We start from the raw sequence: 21,076 nt of genomic DNA on the forward strand, positions 1-21,076 counted from the left end.
GAAAGTCCAACGCAGCCTCTAACATGGCTTTTGTCCTTCTCCTCTGCTGTACTGGGGAGGTCTTCTGCCTCACCAGCATTAACTGTCCCCAGCTGCTCTGCAGGCTCCAGCTGCGGTCCCGCTCCAGGCTCCGGGCTACCATCTCGTGTTCCTCCCCACTCAGATAAACTGCGGGGATGTTTTGGTTTGGCACGAGCCTTGGTTTTGCATCTTTAGGAGCGGAATTACAAAATAATAAGATAAGGCTGTAGACTGGAAGCGAACTCAAAAAACCCTGTTTCAAGTGTAAAAGAGGTCTCTCCTGCCCAGCAGACCTGTGGGGTGATCTTGGTTCAGGACAGAAATTGCTGCCAAGGGTTTCTGGAGAGCTGGGAAGCCCTCAGTGCTGCCTTGGGGTGGTCCCATGCTGAGCTTGCACTAGCTTTACTGAAACAGGGGCAAGACTTTGTTGTGGGAGCAGGAGCTCGGAAGCAGCCTGCAGGGGTAGCGAGGGACAGTATGTGCTTTTCCCCCTGTTTTTTTTTTTCCCCGAGGATGGAGAGGACCTGAAAGGTGTCTCTGAAGAGGATGAGCTGCTGTCTGGCTCCTGTTGTTTCCACTCTGAAGTCCTGGCCCTGCTTGCTGTCAGATGAAAACCTGTTTAGGAGAAAACCAGGTTAGCTGAGAAGCATGAAAATCAGATTGAAACATAGGTGAGAAATCCTGGCTCCCTCTACACACAGTTTTACATTGCATTTACTTTGCTCATGGTTTAAGTTCAGAGTCTAGCAACCAGCCCGGCAGGTCAGACTCCCTCACAGGTCAGCACTGTCCGTCTTGACAGGTGAGGGAAAGGTCTCGTGTCACCGCAAAATCGGGCAGCCAAAATATAACAAAATCCACCTGCAAATTCTGCATTTCTGGCCTGAGGTCCCTTTCACCCAACACAGCTGGAGCTGGTCAGTAGTTGTCACTAACACGACAACCTCCATCAACTAACATCATCAGGACTTTTTCATTTGCTTGATGTAATTGTAAAAATGAATGCATCAGCACAGAACATAGCCACTGCATCCCCAGCTTTACGGTTAAAGTCCCATCCCACAGTAATTTCCCCTGATAGCATTGGAGGCACAGGATGTCTCAGATCCCTGGAGTGGGTCTCTTCCCCTTGTTGTTCACCTGGCTGTCAAGAACTTCAGGAGCTCATTGGGAAGTGCAGGGGCAGAAGAGGCAAGAGCAAGAATAAAGTCATAAAATACAGCCTCTTACAGCTTGGACTCCTGGTGCACTGGGACTCCGTGGGTAGTGGATTCAGGATCCTCCTGGATGCTTTACAGGAGTGTATCCATGAGCATCTCGGAGTCTCGCTTGCCCCCTGGAGCTGGGAAAGCAGACATGCTGTGTTCTGGGTTAATTAGAGATACTTACTTGATGCTTTTGCAGCTGCTGATCTCAATGAGCCTTTCCTACAGTGGCTTTGGGCTGACTTTTTAAAACCACTGACGGAGCAATTCCTTTCCATTACTCCCATCTCCAGAACAAGGTGAGGTTCTCCAGCCCTCCTGAGGGCTCCTACAGAGCCAGGGAGCTCCCTACAACCTTCCAGGTACTACAGCATTACAGTCCAGGTCTCTGCAGGGAGGTGGGCAGGGGAACAGGGGAGCTCTGCTGTCCCCAGCCCTGTCGCCCCCCTGGCTGCTGGGCTGAAGGGAGGGCTGACACGGACATCACACGTCCGCCCCTCCGCAAGCCATTCCCATCCCCGATGACCTCCCTGGGGACAAAGGCAGAACATGAGCACTATTAGCTGCTGTGTTTGTATACACAGGCCTGTTGCTGACACAGATCTCTTAATCCCTCTGCCTGTGTCCTACAGACCATGCTTGTACAGCGGTGGCCACGGCCAGGTGCTGGCACTGCACTTTACTGAAGCCCTTTTACCTCTGACTCGCTGATCAGCTGCTGACGGGGTGTTATCGGGAGGCTCAGTGGTGATGCCAGCGTCCTTGCTAAGGGGACTGTCCCCAGCTTGATTTGGTGGCACCAGGACAGCTTGGTGCAGGGTGGGGAGGACCAGTGTGTGCCGCTCTGTGCTTTGGCATTGCTTCGCTTCCGATTTATCATCTCTCCCACTTTGTGGGCCTTCAGCTCAGGGGTGGAGGTGGCTCAGCTCACGATTCAGCAGGCTGATGTTTTCTTTGCACCAGCAAAATATTTGGGAAAGCAAACACAAAGCTGGCGAGGCTGGGTGGGAGTTACAGCCAGAGAGCCTGGCTTGCTGCAGGGCACGAGTAGAGTGGAGAGGATGCTCAGAGCAGGCTGGAGCCGTGCCCCCTCCCCACACCCCGGGTGCTGGGTGCTCGGGAGAAAGATGCTGGCTGCCAGAGGAGTATCAGTGCAGGATGGAGCTCTCCCCAGGTGACAGAGTGGGGAGGAAAGCCAGGAAAACCAGCTCAGCAGAGAAACCTCCCTGCAGCAGGAGCAGGGATGGGAGCAGAAATGAGCAGAGGAGGAAGAACCTCATGGCACCCAGGAGCATGACAACACATCACCACAGCTGAAGGGAGGTCATTTAGTCACTTCAGGGGGTCAGACAGAGCCAGGCATGGAGCTGCCCTCGCTTCATCCCCTTTCTTTATGTGCACGATGCAGCTCTTGGTCACAGAGACGTGCGGTCCCCTCCTGAGGTCCTTTGCCACCCACGGTGTGACGGCTGGTGCCTGGGGCAGGCAGCCAGGCTGGGCTGGGTGGGGAGTGGGTGTGTGCAGACCCTTCACTGTGGGTGGTGGCAGGAGACCCGAAATCCTTGTGGGAGATCTAGCCAGGCAGCTCAACCCCACCATTCAGGACTGGCTCTTGATGGGGTTCCTGTCTGGTTTCTCCTCCTCTGGTACCCCCGTGATGCCCATCAGAGCCTGGGCTGCTGGCTGCCTGAACTCTTGCACACGTAATAACAAGAAGCTTTTCACTTTCCTTCTCACTGTTTCTCAGTTCCCTAGCTATCCAGGGAGAACAGCACCCATCAGATCTGTATGCATCAGTGCAGTGCACAGACCCTAGTGTGCTGCTCGCCAGAGAAACACCCGGCAGCGATGCAATTGTGCTGTGGGTCAGGCTAGGATTTGAATGGCAAAGCCCAGGGCTTTGCTTTGACTGCAGAGGGGTAAAAAAATATTTAAATAACTGCCAGTCACTGAAAAGAGCAGGAGTCCCATGGGAAAAGAGAGTATTTGCAGCCGTGCATGGCTGATGGTTTTGTCATGAACACAGAGCCTGCAAAAGGAGTGAATGAAGCTGCCGGGAGCTGCATCTGATTTAGTATTTCATAACTTTGGTGGTTGACTCCAAGCCTTTTGGCTGTTAATTATCCTTAGGTGCTTAGAGGAAAATATCCCAGCAATTCCACCCATAAATCTTATTGATTCTTACCTTAAGTCTTTGGGAGCTTTTTGAGCACCTGCACAAGCTGCCACCACTTGAATTAATCAAGCTCCACGGAGCAGCTGCTGGCTGGTGCCTCCCTGCACATTAGGCACGAGGCAGAAAGATGTATGTTGCCAGCTCTGGTGCAAGGTGTCGTGGCAGAGAGGCACGGACTTCTGAGGCTGCTGTGGGCGGTCAGGATCTGGGAGGGATGCAGGACATCTCATCTGAAGCACAGAGAGCTTAAGACATTTTGAAGAAGCATGCTGGAGCATTTATGCCTGATATCGCTTTGTGGAAAAGTGTCTGAAATATTTTTGCTGAAATTTCTGGTGGCAGAGGGGTGGCATGGAGGGTAAATATCCACTGAAGAAAATCTCAGCCTCGGTGGTCAACTTACACCACGTTTTCATGAGCACCTGGAAACTGAAAAGATTTAAGGGACGTGTTAAGCAACCCTGAGCTGATATATCTACAGCAAAATATACAAGGTGGGAAATTCTGGTCTAGAGGAGGTATTGCTTTCTACAACCAATGTCATCAGTAACTAGGAAACGGGGACGTTTTCAGAATGTTTCTTGAGTAGGCAAGGTTACTTATTGGCTGTGGGAGATTCCTACAAGAACTGTGGATTTTGGAGGAAAAACTTGTGACGATAAAAGTAGTTATGTATGCTTAGAAATCCCCCCCCCCCCTCCAATCCCTTGATTAAAAGCATGCAAAAAATGCACGGCAGACTTCAGGTTTTTAATTACAGGATATTTCGTCTCATTTAAAACTCATTCTTAATACCAGGAAAATCCACGCAGCACGCTGCCGACACAAACACGTTCACAGCACCACTTCCCAGTGGGCAGAGGAGGGTGGAAGCGGTGAGGGACCAGCGGCTCCGCAGAGCTGATGGGAGCTGGTTTCCACCCGGCGCGTGGCACGGGTGCCCTGAGCACCACAGTGCCTTGGGCTGGGCTGCAACATCAAACCGCCGAGCCCCAGCCCCTGGGCCCTGGAGTCCTGCTAAGTGAAAGCACTTTTTAATTGGGCTGTAATGGAACTCGTTAGTGTCTGCTGTTTTATTACACAGGTTGAAAATTACTTATTAGTGCGAATGCACTCACTCTTCATGCTGATCGTTCACATGCTTTGCTAGAAGGGTCCAGGCGCGTTTATCTCGGAGCCGGGGAGTACCTTCCATCCCTCCGGATCTGACGGCTGCAGGCAGGAGAAGCCCACCGGACTGCCTGGGAGCACTCGGTGTGTTTTCATCTCCCTGCCCTGGCAGGAGAAGTGGGGAGTTTACTGCTCTGGCTGCGTGTCATGCTTTCGTACGTGGCCCCTCTTCCCAGCGCAGGGGCACGAGTTCTGGGGTTAAAAACACGGAGCAAGGAGAGGTTAAAAGCTGCGTTGAAGAAGGAGATGTTGGAGGAGGTCTCTTCAGCAGAAACATGCAGGAGTGGGCGCCTTCTGTTTCTGAGCTAAAGCAGGCTGAAAGGCCAGTATGTGGGGTAGCAGAGGGTTTGGGTGTTTCATTTTAAAAGTACTCAAGTCCTTTGTGATGGCCACAATGTGACACTAATAGGTGCCTGATGGGGTTGGGAGGCACCTGCCATGGCAGGGTGGCAGGGACTTGCTGGCAGCTTGCCCTCAACCCCACTCACTGCTGGGGCTGCAAACTGGGACTGGCATTTGGGCTTCCACAGCTTTTGGGGGCGAACCTGAGACTGAGATGGGTTAGAGTTTCCTGATGAGGATCCTGAGGGCAAGCTACATATTTTTCAGTGGGAAACTGTCAGGTTTTTTTGAAATTGAAAATTCCCTGTTCAATCTTAGGGTTCTGCACCAGTGTGGCACCCTCTTCTCGAAGAGAAAATGTTTCTTTTCCAGGAATGAGCTCTGGGTATCCTTTGAAAAGCTTTTCCTCTGTGGATGCCAGAGGTAGCCCTGCAGTCTGGTCAGTCACGCTGCATTTGCAGGTCCCATGGGAGCAGGACTCTGACACCCATCTGGGGCAGCTGGGCTCGCTGGAGGGCGGCACTGCAGGGTTGCTGCAAGAAAATTTGCCCAACCTTGAGTGCATCATCCCTGACAAAGTTCCTGCCTGGCAGATTTCAAGGAGCAGTAGCAACTACATGAATAAGTCAAAGCATATGACTCAGAATAGGAAGTTTGGGCTTTCCTTGGCAAAATCCCCTCTCACTTTTGCAAAGCATTAAAGGTGCCTGAGCCTTAATACTCTGCCATCCACGTGTAAGGCTTGGGCTTTACTCATCTCACCAGGGAGCAGTGTGACTGGCACTGGCTGGCAGCAAGCAAGCTGGTCTGGAGGTGCTGGGGAGAGGAGAAGATTCCTTTCAGAAGCGCTGACTGCAAGGTCAGCACAGCCCTTGGATGCAGGGAAAAGAGATGAGGTCAAGAGTGTGCTGCAGCTGCTGATGGGCATTCGGTCCTCTGGACCGGACTAGAGCAAAACTGTAGGAAACATGTGTAATGGTGATCTCCTGTTCCCAGTGCCAAACAAAATTAGGCAAATGGGACCTGAGAAAGGGGCTGAGCTGCCATCCAGGCAGGATGGTGGAGCTAAGGGGTAGATCGGTCACATCTGCTGCTTTGTGCTTCCCCCCGCCCCCACCCCGGCACACCCCTCGTGCCAGGCTACTGAGTTAAAGCTGTTCCCAAAGGGAGGGTCAAGACCCTCGGTGAGGTCGCCAGACTGGCAGAAATGGAACTGGGGATCTGCAGGGCCAGGCAAGATGCTCAAAGATGTTAACAGCCACCATCAAAGCATCTTTAAACCCCCAGGCCAGCGTCAGAGCAGCCAGGGATCTGTGGTAAATATGCAAGCCACGCTTCAGTCAGGGAGAAATAAGTAAGCTGTTGTACAGGGAGCAAGGGAGGTGGGGAGCTCCTGCCCAAATCACTGCTCTGCAGAGGAGTTTCCCTGGAGCCTGCTCCCTGGGAGCCTGCGCGGGGCCAGCACGGGGCTGGGAGGCAGCACCCAGAGCCACTCGGTGTGGCCCAGGCAGGCACAGGGACACGTCTGGGGTGAAGGATGAGGCAGAGAAGCAGGCTTGGGGGTGACAGTTAAGTGCTTTCATTGAATTTGGGGAAAGCAGAGCTGGATTTCTTCCTGGTGAATCGTGCTACAGAAATGCAGAGACTTCTTGGCTGCTTCACAGCAAATCCCTGGAGCTGCGAAGCAGAATATCCATCCCAGTGCCGTAGATGCTGGGCAGAGCAGGGGAAGGTGGAACCAGCAGAGGTGGGGACACTGAGGGAGGTGTGGGGCGCGTGGAGCTTGCTAGGCACGGCCGGCGTGTTTACACCAGCTGGAGTTGGTGCTCATCCAGCTTCCCTTTACGTGAAGGGTGGGTGTTTGAGAGCTGACGAGCCAAGGCGATTTGTCCCTGTGGCTGATGCAGAAAGGTTGCCCAGACACTTCTCTTTCTCCCCCCTCACCCATGCATTTTTTTCCTAACGTTTAAAACTCTGCTGAGGTTTGGCTTGGCTGGCCGCTATGTGAGTGGGGAGGGTGAGACTCCCCCAGCTCCCTCCTGCCTGGAAGCTTGGAAGCCAGTTTGGCTCTCAGCCACCGCGGGCTCCTTCCCGCTCACGTAGCAGGCAGAGCCGCATCCCGAAGGGACCAAGCGGCAGGAATGCTCAGCCCTGGCTGGGGGACAGGACAGGGACCCCGCTGGGCTGCACATCCCCCAGCTGCAGCTTCCTCGACCAGCAACGCCTGTACTCCCCTTCCAAGGACCCGCTCCCAGAGAGGGTAAAGGTGGGAGCCTGGCTGGCAGGGAGGGCAGCCCGGGCCGATGGGAGTTGTGCAGCCCCCAAGCCGTGCTTGTGGGGAGCCCAGCGACCCCTGGAAAATCAGGGACTGGGCTACATGGGGTACAGGACACGGCTTGTGTTGCTGCAACTGAGGTATCAGAGCATCCCCTCCGCAATCCAGCCAGGCAGCCAGGCCAGCTGGAGTTACATAGAAACTTCCTTTTGGAATTTTAGCGGCCAAATTCTTAAACGTGTTTGGGATGTGGCACACACTGGTGATCCCTAAGGCTGTGGCACACCTCTGAGCCAAGGGGTTGGGGACCGAGGGACACAGAGAGCTGAGATGGTCTCAGTGGAGCATCCCCGACAGCCTGAGACTCCCTCTGCAGATCCGCCAGCCCGTGGACGCTGCCGCCCTTCCAAACGGAGCGCTGAGCTCATGTTTCTCTCTCACCCTCTTCTTTCCTTCTAACAGCTCCACTGTGAGATCAGCTTTTCATCCTTCTCCATGCCAGGAGTTGCATCTTCAGCGGCGGGTCACACCACCAGCTCTGTGGAGATGTCTCTCTGGGGCTACTGGACACACTGGGCTACAGGACACACACATGGGCTTCCAGACGCACTTTTCTGGGAGAAGTGGAGCGGTGTGCTCGCCCTTACAGAGAAAACGGTTGGACCTGATAATCTCAAAGGTCCTTTCCAACCTAAATGATGCTATGGAAAGGCCGGGAGAGGCTTGTTATGAATGAAAGAGGCATTTTTATGTGAATTAGACAGGTCGTGCTGAGCAATACTGGCAGTGCAAGTCGCCTTTGAAAGGTGTATGGCCCGGGCGCACATACACACGGCGGGGGGACAGCCTCGCCAGCTGTAAGGATGAGGGGACAGGCACCACGGGTGCCCATGATGATGACAAGTGAGTGACATCCCGTCAGCTAGAGATCAATCCAATATTTTAACCTCCCCAAAAGGAAGGTCTGTGGGTTTCGCCAGGCTCAGGACACAGGAGGGGCTCCTCGAACAGGGCTGTGCCCCCAGGGCACCGGGCCCCCTCCTGCACCCCCACTGGGGAGGGAACTGCCCGTGGCCGTTATCCCCGGGTGTGGGTACCAGAGAGCATCCCCGTCCCTCGGCGGTGGGCCGAAGCCTGCAGCAACATCCCCGTGCCAACCGTTGCTTCCCGGTTCACGGGGCCACCCCCCGCCACTCGTGTTCTTGCAGCAGCGTCGCGCTGCCGGCCCGGGGTGCGTCCCGCAGCGGGGAGCCCCGGACCCACCGAGCCGGCAGCGGGACTCCGAGCCGGAGCAGCGTCCCCTCCGGCCGGCAGCGCCGGGGTGAAGCCGGGGCGTGAAGCCGGGCGGGGGCCGTCCCGCAGCGCGGGGGCCGGGGCCGGGACCGGGGCCGGACGGGGTCCCGGCCGCGCGGCCCCTTTAAGCGCCCCCGCCCCCCGCGCGGCCGGGCGTTGCATCAGGCACGTGCGCGCCGCCGGCCGGCCCGCGGGGGCGCGCCCCGCCCCGCCCCTCCCCTCCCCTCCCCTCGGCGGCGGCGCGCACGGGCGGGCGGGCCGGCGCAGCGCGCGCCCCCGCGGCAGTCGCGTGGTCCCCGCGCGTCTCCATATTGCGGCGGCGGCGGCGGTGGGGGGGGGCGGGCAGCGCGGCGGCGGCGGGGCTCGGGGGCGCCGCGTGCGAGGGGAGTTCCCCGGCGGGGCGGGGGCGCGCAGATGGCGACGCAGGTGGAGGCGCTGCTGCCCGGCGCCCCGCTGCTGCCCGCCGAGGAGCGCGCCCTGGTGCTGAAGCCGCCGCAGGACGGCGGCCGGGAGAAGGGCGAGCCGCCCATGGGCCCCGACGGCGGCCCCGCGGCGCCGCGGCCGCCCAGCGCCAAGCAGCAGAAGGAGGAGAGCAACAACCAGGAGAAGGAGAGCCTGCTGCGGGCGGGCGGTGAGGCGGAGGACGGCGGCGAGGCGGGCGGCGCGGGGCGCCGGGAGTTCATCGAGGCCCCGCCGCCCAAGGTGAACCCCTGGACGAAGAACGCCCCGGCCGCCGCGCCGGCGGTGAACGGGCAGTCGCCTCCAGGTGGGTGCCGGGGCTCGGAGCAAGGGCTGGGGCCGGGGGGGGGGGCTGGCTGCGCCGTCGACCGCGCCCCGGCCGGCCGCGCCATGCGGCACGGCGTGGGGACGGCGCCGCGCCTGCGGCCTTGCCGGGGAACGGGGCCGCGGCCGGCGTGAGGGGGGCGGCGGGCGGGGGGGTCGCTGGAAGTAGGAAGCGGCGGCGCCGTCCGGGGCCATGAGGCGGGGAGCGCGTGTGCGGGGGAGGGGAGCGGGGCCCGCGCCCGGGCAGCGGCCATGAGGCGGCGGGGTGGGGGGCGGCGCGGGGGCGGCTGAGGGCCCGGCGGGGGCGGGGGGCGGCCGAGGGGCTGGGTGGCCGGGCCCCGGGCGGCGGGCACACGGCGGCCGCCCCGCTGCGAGCACCCCCCACCCCCCGCTCCCAGCATTCCGCCGCAGCGCAGGCAACGTGGTCGCTTCCCCGGGCGCCGCCGCCGGCGTGAGCTTCCCCCGGGAGCGCGGCCCGGCCGCCGGCGCCCCCCGCCGCCGCCCCCCGGCGGCCCTCCCCGGCCCGCGGCCTGGCGCTGCCCACGTGTGCGGCAGCGGCGCCCCCGGCGCGCAGGCCGCGCCGCCTTTCTCTGCCGACTCATGGCGGCGGCGGGGCCGGGGGCTGCGGCCGAGCACGGCCCGGCCCCTGCACGCCGCAGCCGGCAATAGGGGGTGTCAGCCGCGAGCCCCCCTCCCCCCGCAAAGGGAGCCCCGTGGGGAAGCGGAGGGGCAGCGTCCCGCGGGGTGATGCTGTCCACATCGCGTTTGTAACCCGCTGCCGTCGTCAGCAAAGCCTGGACCCGCAGATCATCAGCATTTCGTGGGAAGCAGGGATAGGTTCTGCTTTTACCGGGAGGGCATCGCTCAAACCTGCTTCGAGGGAATCGGTAGGAAGAGGAAAACACGGAAGTTTTCACTAAACCTCTTGTTTGGGAAAGACTCTCTTAATTTTTCCAGCCTTCCCCTGTTAACTCTAAAATTGCACTGCCAGATATGATACCAGATTCCTAATTACTGTATTTGCTAGTGTTTTGCAAGAACTGTTACTGCTTAGCGTGGTGATTCATCAGAGGTATTGATCTTTGGAAGATGGACAGCTCTGCGTTTTCCACCTGGAAAGCTGTCATCTTAACGGGGAGTACAGAGGAGGAATTAATTGCACCAGGTAAAAGTCCACGTTCAGATTGTGGGGTGGGTTGTCGTTGTACGCGCCAGCATAAGTGAAACATAACGAAATCCAGGCCAGCGTTGCTGTCCGCACTTGTCTCTTGCGGTATGACATAAAACTGGTCGCGTAGCTCCTTTGTATGAAAGCTGCACTGCATCATGCTGCCTTCTTGGGTAACAGTCCCTAGAAATAAACCAAACGATGCGAAGTGGCAAGATTGAACATTCCCAGTTCAGGCTCTCTAAGGCGCATCCAGATTCGTTATGAGGCCCATCGCAAAGTTGTGTGATTCCTCAAAGCCAGCAGAAACTGAGGCAGTCTGCCCAACACAAGGAGGGGCCCCTTGTAACTCCTGAGATGTTTTTTTTTTTTAGGGACAGAGCATGTCAGTAGCATGTGTCCACCCTGTGGTAGGGTGCGGGAGTAATGCCGCAACACTCAGAATTTTCATGGGCCCAGCACAACTGTCTTGGTATTCCCAAAGGTGTTTAAATAATGGAATTGGTTAGTGGTGCGTTTTGGGATGCTTAGCAGCAGCGACTGGTTCCTGCAGTGCCCCAGATGCTGCCGCTTGGCTCTCCTCTCTTGGGGCATTGTTTCTTTTGCTGCCTGTTCATTAGCAGAAGAGAGAAAACGTGTAAAATAAACATGGCTGGCAAACTCCCAGGAGAGGCAGGCTGGCAGCTGACCTTGCCTGGCAGCCCTTCACCCAAGTACCTTCTTGTAGAGTTTGCAGGCTCCAGTTGTGTCTTTACTGCTTTGGGTGGAGGATTTCTTTTGGCAGATGCTTACAAAAAAAAAAAACAACAACCAACAACGGAGCGTGAATTGTGTGAGACTGTACTGGTGTGGTGAGTTGTCATGTTGCAGTGACCTCCAGGAGGATCACCTAAGGGAGGTGACTCCTTTGTACGCTTGAAGTGGATTTAAAACTCTGGAAAGGCACTACTGGATGTTTTTGGTTTTTCAGCAGAGATTAGAAAAACCATGGCTCATGATCCAGCCGTGTTCTCAGAGTAGTGCTTTGCATGCTGGAGACATTAAATGTTTCCAGCCCTCATCCTGCCATAGGTAGTGAGAAGACCAAGGAGCCTAGTGAGGACAGCTCTGTAAAGATAAAGGGATCCTTCTGTGACTTGTTTTACAGGCTTTGAAAACCCTAATTTTTTAGAATGATTATATTAATTATAGACCCGTGGAGCAGATTTAATGGACAAGACCTACTCCTTAGGTGTTTACCCATTCTGTAATGGTCTGTGTTGGAATTGGTGCTTCTAAAAGTAAAGGCATTGAGCTCTGGCCCAGAGGAAACAGAGCCATCTTCAAGATCTTTGCGAGTTTCTACTGTCTGTGTTGGAGTATGGATAGGGAAAAGCTTAACAAACCCACCTCCAGTTTTGAACTGTTTGACTCACTGCAACTGGTAAAGTTGAATGCACTGGGGGTGCTGATGTAAGGGCTTGAAGAACGGTGTGGGTTTTTTTTTTTGGACTGATTAGGATTTATCTTCAGAAGTTGGTGTCTTGCCTACCTGCTGCAGCATTTTTATGCTTGAGGTTGGCAGTGAGGTCTCTTAGAGGGTGTTTGAGTGAATGTTTCTCCTTTTTCAGGAAGGAGGGCTATTGAAGCAAAGCGTCTCCTTGCTGCTTAACCCCTCCTCCAAAAAGCACAACGGCGTGGCAGTAAGTGGAGCAACCATTAGATCGAGTTAGACAACAGTGATACTGCTGATGCTGTAAGTGGAGGCTGAGGCTCAGCTGGAGTGGCACACCAGAAATTTTTCCTGGTGTCTTGACAAGATGCGTGTTACGTTTCTGTTTGTGTGCGTTTCAGAGTCAGTGTGCAAGAGAGCAGAGGGGATCCTTTTGAGTCCTGAGCAAACACATGGACCTGTCCTATGTGGCAAGTCTTGTACTTGGCACTGCTTACTGCTCGTGAGGGATGATGGTAGAGCTGGTAACAATGCCTCATTTTTACTCTCTAATGATCTAGTAACAGGTCTGTGTGGCTGTCCTCTCCTTATTGCCTGTTCTCTTATCATGTAAATAAATGCAGCCAGCAGCAGCCTGACTGGCGAAGGCACGATGGTCGTATGTGTGCCTGCGGTAGCAAAGGAAGCATTTTTCTGGCAAAAACAGCTTTGAGCTTTTGGCTATAAACAAAATTGAAAGTATTTTCTTAAATTCTTTTATAGAGGATTCTTACATAGTGGCTTGCAGTTAAGACAGCTCGACCTTCTGGAACACATTGTACTCCTCCACTGTGCCCTGCACCAGGACTGGTGCTGATGCAAGCATTGGTGCAGACAGGTGTTAACAGCACCCCGTTTTGAAAACCTGCTGGATTTATTTCAAGAAATGTTGCATCAAGGCACTTGGCACTTCTTAATGTTTAAAGCCGTTTACATCTTGGAAGTAAGAACACGCAGGTTTTAATGACTGGTACTGCAACTGCCGACTTCGCCTGCACTAACTTCTGTGCTGGTTTTCATTCTCATTGTAAATGCTCAGCCAGGAGAAAAGCAGTGTATTTTCTAGTGGAGATGCAGGAGGTGTTTTATTTTCTTAAGTAGAGTTTCTTGCTTGCCGTTTGACAAATGCAGTGGGTGGATAAGCAGTACTTTCCAGAAGGCACACCTTAGTTGCTAGCAGCAAGCACCAGGTTAGCTGACTATTGTTCAGAGAGCGCGCGTGTTGCTTTATGCCAGAGCAGAGCCTGGGTTGGCTACCAGTACTGAGGAGAAGGCAGGGGAAGATTCATTAGCTTCTCACCCCTCGCTGACTAACTCGCCATAGGGCTTTCCTTGAAACCAGCCTCCAGTACAGGAGATAAGATGTATGGGAAGCTTATTTTTACCTTTGGCATTTCTTTGCATTTGGGGTAGGTGCATGCATCTGCCTGCTTGGGTATCCAGCTTGGATACCGTGCTGCACACACCTATTTCCAAAGTGTTGGGCAATTCGTGCTCTGTCGTGGCATGTAATTGTGGAGCTCTCCTTGCTGTTGTTACAACAGAGCTGCTATCGCAGCAGGAGTGTCATCCCCCTGCCGCCCCAAGTTTCCTCTCTGAAATACTGTTTTGTTCCAATCCCACAACTCGCGTTTGAGTAACTCTTCCCATCTTGTTGGGGAGAATGGGGGTAACTGGAACTTGCCGCTCTCAAAAACCGTGAAGCTTAGTGTTTTTCCTCCCCCCCCATACCTTTGCCCTTCAGCTTTGTGCTGGACCTTTGCCCCGTTCAAGCACTGTTTGTTTCGGGAAGGCTGGGGAATGCTGCGCAGCTCCTGAGAGCTGACTCACTGGCCCTGGTTGCTGGGCTTCAGCGCTTCTGCTGTGACCACCAGTTCCACGTTGCCAGAGGTGCAAGGTGTCACTGGAAGATTCTCACCAACCACCACCTTGCCCTCATCACCTTTTAAGATGTTTATTGCCTGTGGTGCTGTGGAGGTTTCCGCCAGGGTTGCATTTGGGATCGCTGGACTGGGCAGCAGAAGGACTTGGGTCAGGTGTGAAGACAAATCAAGTGCAAAAAGCAGGGCTGGGAATGGGGGCACTGGGGCTGCAGTGCTCCGCTCTCTGTTCCAAATTATGACACCTGATCCTTTTACTGTGCTCAAATAGTGTGAAATTATCCTCAAGGGAATGCCAAATGCCAACTTGGATAGAGTGAGGTTGCTCTTTGCATACTCGAAACTTTGTAATGAATCTCTGACACCACCTCAGTGGTGGTGCTTGTTTGGCTGAATAAGGAACGGGCATTTTAGAAAGCTGTGCCATCTAGACCAGGTTGAATGTTTTAATCCTTACTGTTACTATGGCTACAAACAGCAAAGGTTTTTTAAAATCATCTTAATGAAAACTTAAATACGCTTGAATACCGCCAGAGGATTGGGGTGTCCTTGGTGGTGGTGCACCTCTCAGAGGAGCTCTGCTTTCATCTCCATAACCAGGTAAATGGGGGTACAGTGGCCTCTCTGTAGCTCTGGCAGAGAACTGGTAGGAGAGCTGGGAAGGCTTTTTGCTCTATTCTTACCGTAAGTCCAGTTGGGAGTGGTGAGCTTTGTTCATTCCCAACCACGATACGCGTTTACATTACGGTCTTTATTTATCTTCTGGTCATTTTGGCATTGGAACCTTTGCTGACTTCCAACCAAGGGCTTAAGTCTGCATGCCGCTGGCTCTGTCAAATCCCTGGCTTGCTGTGCGCACAGGGAGCTCGGGGAAAGAGGCAGTACAGCCTTGGTGATAACTGCCGGGTGCTCTTGTGGTGGTAATGCCATCTAGGTGGAGCTTTGCAGGGCAAGAAGTTGTCTGCTGGAGTTGGGTAAAGCTCTGGGTAGTCTGTGTGGATGTATGGTCTCTGGCGTGGCCAGCTCTGCATGTGTCCGTTTCTTTGCTTGAGACAGGGCTTCAGTTCAAAACTTATTCTGCAGGTCCAGGTCCTTGTTAGTGATCTCAGTGGAGTTGGTAGAGTTTCCTCCTCACCTTGAAATAACTGGCTAATACGAACATCTAGCAGTAAATGATACAGCTGTATGACTTGAGCAGGTCAGAGAGAGAAGAGGTAAAAGAAAGGCTTTGAAGAAATTAATGCAGTGCTGTGAGAACTTAAGGCAGCTATTTGTGTACTTGCGCAACAATAATTGGAGACCAGAACAAATGGGAACTGAATTTGGCCTTGAATAAATCAATTACCAGACTTATGTGCGGGGAGAGTCCCGGGTCAGGGTCAGTCTGGATTGTTTGGCTGAAAGAAGTGGGTGCACATACGACGGTCCCACAGCCGTGGAGTAAAATCTGACACAAGGCATTTGGTGCAAATAGGTTTGCTGGTGGCAATTCTAATACTGCGCAAGGTACGCCTTTGGAGAGGGGGAAGGGGTTGTGGAAATGGTGGTCAAGTGTCAACATGTTTCTAAGCAGAGGCTCACCCTGTAATCACAGGTTCCCAGAAGACGCTTCTAACTGAACTTTCCTCGTCAGAGTATGCATTTGTGCTGCATTTTGGGGGGCTTCTGTGGGCAGGCCCGGTGGATTGCCTCTTTGGAGCAAGTGGGCATGTGATGTGTTGTGGCTCTGCTGGTTTCGGTGTTGCACCGGGCTGCTGGTGGTGGTTGAACTGCTGGAGTCATCCTTAGCCAGTCATCCGTCCCATCTTTGCTGTGATACTTGCTATGGATTTTGCCAGGATCAGGAGCTCTTCCTGCAGTGTTAAAGCTACATGTGGTGGGGGATATTCTGCTGGGGCATGCAAGGAGAGGGAGGGAGGGAGGACTGTGAATTGGCTTGATCTAATACCTGCATTATCAGTGGTTTACCTTCAGTGTCCTTCTGGAGGAAAGCTGACTTAGGAGTAGCGGCTTGCCTCGACACTCCCGTGTGTTGCAGTATGGTACGGGAACATGCAGCAGGCAGTTTGCTTCAGCACTCTGCGGTGGTTGTGATTTTTTTTTAATTTTTTTTTTTTGAGTCATTCAGTTCCTTTACATGGTCACAAGTCGGAAGGTTTGGTAGAGATCTTTGCACTGGATAGGTTGGGGTTTACAGTGTGTGGGAGGAGACCGTGGTGGCCCTGGCTGGGTTGGATGCTCTGGCACGACAGGTCAGGTGGAAGCCTCTTTTTGCTTTAGAAATGGCCAGTGAAGGTGGCTGTTGGTGTGACTGAGGTCTGTCAGTGCTGGTTCTGGTGACACTCAGAGGTGACACACGTGTCCTTTGTTTGATCTAGAAAATGGCACTCCGGTTTCCTCCGGAGCATGTGTGGCACGCACAACGTGCTGGCGGGCGCAGCTTGCCCTGACCTGCACTCCCGGGAAGCATGTTCGCTTCCTGCCGGGCACCCCTTGAAGTGGCTGGAAACAGGTCTGCAACCTGCTGCTTTAGCAGGCAGAGCTGGCCTGTCACCTGGCCACTTGCCCACAGGTGCTTCGCCAGCTCCCCAAAGTAGCCCTAGGCTCTGATGGCACCCAGGAGGGTATCCCTGCCCTGCGAGGAAGGTGGAGGCGGGCGAGCATCCCTGATGCTCCGCGGTGTTACTTCTTGGCGATGAGAGCAGTAGTTGGGGGCCGGGGGGGCGGGCAATGGGGAGAAACAGGGGCTTGGATGGGGCTTGTGAACCTCATGTGTCCTTGACGCATGAGCCAGAGTTACACCACGACTGGGAGGCTGGGGGCCGGGGGCAGAAATGTCCTGTGCCCTTCCTGCCCGGGGGGTGACACTTGGGACCCTGGTGCTGCTCCACACACCCCTGCCCAGGTGCTGTGGGGGTGCAGCCCCAGTGGCTGGGGGGTGGCAGGAGGAAGCAGTCCCTTCCCAGCACACTGCTGAGCACGTTTTTCCAGCTGAGCGGTGGCGTGTGCCGTGCTCCTGCAGGGTGACTCTGCAGTCTGCAGGGCATGGCTGCGCGCTGGAAGGGATCTGCCAGCTGGGCGGAGGGCGCGGGGCGGGGGGGGCTGCTTATCTCCTTCTCCTTTCCTCCCAGTCATTTGACTTTTCTGACTCGCCTATTGGATGCACACATCATGGGAACGGAGGGTTTTCAGGGCTAAATACATTAGGTTTTAAGAAGTCTGAAACACGGAGGAGGTGAGTTTTTCCTGACTAAATATGTGGGGAAACAAGTATGAAATTGGAAAAGCCACAAAAATGAGGAAAGGGTAGTGTTTTGTTGATGGGAAAGTAAGAGAAAAGGTGTGTGGGGAGATTAGTGTCTTACCTGCCTGGTAACTCGGAGGTGCTGCCAGAAAGTGGGTGCGTTGCTGAATACTTAGCCCTGTCTCTAAGCAGGTTGTTTGTAATATATATTCAGCCTTCACACTAAATCACTTTTTTTTTTTTTTTTTTTCCTTCCCCCTTCTTTATAACTGTGCTTTTGGAAGCTTCTGGTCAGTGGTGTAAATGAGTGATTATTAATTTATCAAATGTTAGTTACCAGACTATCTGGTTTGCGCCCTTACAAATGATGAAGCTAGTGATGGAATGAAGTAGTAAGAACTTGTGGCTAATAATCAACACTCAAATGTTTGATAAGCCAACGTTCACTTCACTTCAGACTACAGGAAATTAATTTATTTAGATTCTCCAAGGTCAGATCTCCCATTTTTATGTATTAAATGTTGCAAAAGCAGCAGTGAGTTTATTTCTGCAAGACACCTGGGATTCTCAGTACGAGGACTTTATACCTTAACTGTAGCCCTTCCAAACAGTCACAGAGTCCACATAGCTCAGGAGCAATGTCTGTGTCAGCTCTCACAGCACAAGCCTACTGAAAATAAAGAACATAGTAACAAGTAACAATGCTCTTGGCCTCATCTAGCACAAAAAGATATTTAAGGGAGTGACTGAAGCACTTCACGCTACCTGTGTACCTCCACACGGGCTCACCTTGGCGAGTTAGTCACAAGGTTGTATAAGGGGCAAGTAAAGGTGAAAAGAGAGCCAAGAATTAAGTGTGAAGAGTGACATCAGTGTACATGATGCCGAGAATATGTGACTGTAGGAGCAGATGTTGAAATGTGGAGATAGGCATCCCAAAAACGTCGATGGGAGGTTTTACCCTGACTGAAGCGCAAGCGATGGGATATTTATGCATGAGATCCCACCTAACAGGACAGAAAAGCGAATCACAAAGGTGTCTGCATCATGTGCTCAGATGACAAAGCATGAGACTTTACTGGCTGTAATCATACTAAATTTCACTTCCCAACTCCCAGCTAAACCTTGAGAGCTTGGGGGAATACCTAATATGACCTAACGCATCTTCTGAGTGCTCAGAAACCCTCTGCCGCTGCGGAGGGTCTTGCGCTGAGCTGAACAAAAGGGGGAGTGATTTGACTTCCCAATCAATCTCAGGTGAGCTCTTCTAGCTCCCCCCCCTTTTTTTTTTAATCAGAGGGTGACAGATGTGACATTTGCATGCTGTGCAGGGAGGAATTTGCTCTAAGTGACCCATGTTTTTAAAATGTAAAATTAAACCTGTAAGTACAACTGTGAAGATGATTTGGAAGAGACATAGCAGACAAGACAGACAACCCTCTTTAACTTCAGTTGGAGCCGACATCTGAGTTGATCGAACTGCCATCAGAGAAGTGGAACCAAGCAAGGATGGAGTTGGAGGGTGATTGGAAAAGCTGTGTGTTTGATTAAAACCAACCAGATAGCTCGGATGGGAGGGGGAGAACATCTCAGACTGTGAGCCTGATGATTTCTAATTCAGTTAAGAGATTTAATTATGTTGTCTTCACTGTGCTGCCTTGTGTATCCTACAGATCCCCTGCTTGGTGCTCTGCCCGCAGCCCTAAGGTGGAGAGAGCCTTGCAATGTTTAGTTCCTGGGGTTTCCACAAGGATTTATGGCACCCCCCGCCATCTTATGGGGCATACCCATGATACTGGTGTTTTTGAGGAGGTGGGGGGATCCTCTTTCATGGAGAGATGATTTCTGGCTACGTAATGGATCCCCCTCTGTAGGGAGAAGGATCTGTCCTGCCCACTGCTTATTGAACTGTCCTTAGGCAGAGCTTTGCTGTGGTGTCTGACACTGCCTGCCCTTAACTGCACGCAGGAGAGCGTGTTGCAGCGTGGTGTGCAATAGCCTGGTCAGAGGGAAATGCCATCCTGTATTCGTTGCCACAGCGTGGGATCCAGTTGGCTTCTGGGCTGCACCAAAATGGTTCCTGTATTTCAACATGAGTCTCTGAGATACGCTGAATTTGCTTGATCATGCCTGCAGTTGTAGTGCCTGTTCAGTATCCAGTAGCTTAAAGAACAGTTTGGGGAGGGTGTGATCGTCGGGCCCAGATTCATGTGGGGTTGGTCTCCTGGAAAGCTGGAGACTTCCAGCAGTGTTGCTTCGGGTTTACTGGTGATTAAAGGATGGGAGGCAGAGAGCTGGGTCACCAGCTGCTTCGTGGGAAAAGTAATCAAGCATCTTTAAGGTGCCCTGTACTTTATCTGTAGCTTTTTGTTGGGTGCATGAGTAGGAGTGTTAGGACTCGTACTTGGAGTGGCAGTGCTTTGCTGCTTCTCCATTTTGGAGGTGGTGGGGAAGGGGTTAATGGGAGAGAACACCCAGTGTTTGTTCTCTCCAGTGCAAGCACTGATAAGTGGATGGGAGAAAAAACAGCCGTGACCTTATAGTTATTCCTTGTGTGCCTACGCATGTGTGAGTGTTGGATTCGCAGGACTGTCTGTTTGGAGAGCTCTTGTTTTTTCTGGTCAGGCTGACCAGATGCGTTCCCCAGAACCCCACTGGCATCTCTGGTGCTTGGAGAAGAGACCTGGACTCTCTTTCAAGTGGATGTCTGAAAGGTGCTTTTGCTGGGCGCAGTGCTGATCCCACCGGTGACCGTGTGACTGCTGCTCGGTCAGCTCTTTTCCCCTTCTGTCCAGAAGAGACTGGATGTCAGCATTAAGGTACTGGTTCGGTTTAGTGTGTGGTATGAAGTTAAAGCTAGGGAGCTATCTTGGACAGATAATGCTCATATTTTGGAGTGGGTGATATTATTTTTTTGTTCCAGGGGTGTTCCTCTTGCACCTTGGTGATGCTGGAAGTCTTCATCCCTTTTCAAGTACGTGAAGTTAGCAGGGGCACCCCAGCTGAGCTTCACCAAAACCACAGCTGTATATACACTGAAAACCTATTTCAAGCATTTGTTTCCATGTGGTTTGTGGGAAATTGATGTTAGAGCTCACACTGGCTGCAGCTTTTCAGCCAGTGTAGGTGATGGTGGTGTCAGGGAAGGAACCATGTGTCTCCTCTGGATGGAGAGCGGAAAACCACGTATGCGGGTCTGGTGGTCTGGATACCCTTGCAGAGAAACTGATCTGGAAGCTCATGAAAGCTTCTGTAGTTCTTTTTCTTGCACGGACCTTACTGGTGTCTTGGGACCTAACCATCAGCTTGGGGTTGATCCATCTGTCTCAAAGTTCAGCTTCTCTTTGAAGGGGGTAAAGATCCTTCTTGTTACAGTAGCTGAGCATTGGTAAGAGGCATGGGAGGCATTTGGCTGGACCTGGAAGCTGGGGAGGGTTGGGAAGATCTGCGTGACTGAGAGCTGGACCCTCCCTGAGCCTGCTTGACAGGTAACGAAGGAGGGAGCAGGAAGCAAGCAAGATCTCAGGAGGGACTTAATTGGCCATGCTAATCTTTGGGTTTGGGGTTTCTGGCTTTGCTACTTTTTCCTAACAGACCTCACCCCCTTCTCTGCTGAATGTTGCTTTGAAGAGGCCTGTAACTGTCTCGGGAACCTGTGCAGGCACTGCCTCGGCCTCTGAGGGGGAGCCAGGTGATAGAGATTTGAGCTGCAATGTTGCCTGGGGATGGAGAGGAGATTCAAGCAGCACTGGTCTCTTTGCAGCAGATGCTGGACTATGTAATTTGGACTTTTTTCCCGCCTGTGCTTTTGCACTGGGAGGATTGCCCTCATAGCCAGGGAAGCAGAACTGAATCGTCCCTGCTGGGTGGCAAGTCAGGTTAGGAGGAGAGAACCCCAGCAATCCTGCCGTCCACCAGCATTTCCCTTCCCTGTCTCTCTCCTGGGCAGCCAGTGCAGCCCTGCAGCTTTCGAGCCATTGCAACCAAGTTCTGGTCACGTCTCTGCTGCTGAGTCCCCGCATGACCTTGGAGAGGTCATTTTTTTGCT

General features: G+C 53.6%; 1 protein-coding gene across 4 annotated transcripts in view; it reads left to right on the forward strand.

The window, feature by feature from the left end:
- Positions 1-8,883: 8,883 nt before the first annotated feature.
- Positions 8,884-21,076, forward strand: part of LARP1 (La ribonucleoprotein 1, translational regulator) — a 43,087-nt gene continuing 30,894 nt past the window's right edge. For 2 of the 4 annotated variants that reach the window (XM_037396974.1, XM_037396975.1), the window contains exons 1-2: positions 8,884-9,248; positions 19,952-20,002. In XM_037396974.1, the coding sequence (XP_037252871.1) occupies positions 8,897-9,248; positions 19,952-20,002 (403 nt within the window). In that variant the 5' untranslated portion in view covers positions 8,884-8,896. The remainder of the gene's footprint in view (positions 9,249-19,951; positions 20,003-21,076) is intronic. The other 2 variants (XM_037396976.1, XM_037396977.1) reach the window with 2 other exon arrangements.

The sequence above is a fragment of the Falco rusticolus genome, chromosome 8 (assembly GCF_015220075.1).
Source record: "Falco rusticolus isolate bFalRus1 chromosome 8, bFalRus1.pri, whole genome shotgun sequence".
Lineage (NCBI taxonomy): Eukaryota > Metazoa > Chordata > Aves > Falconiformes > Falconidae > Falco > Falco rusticolus.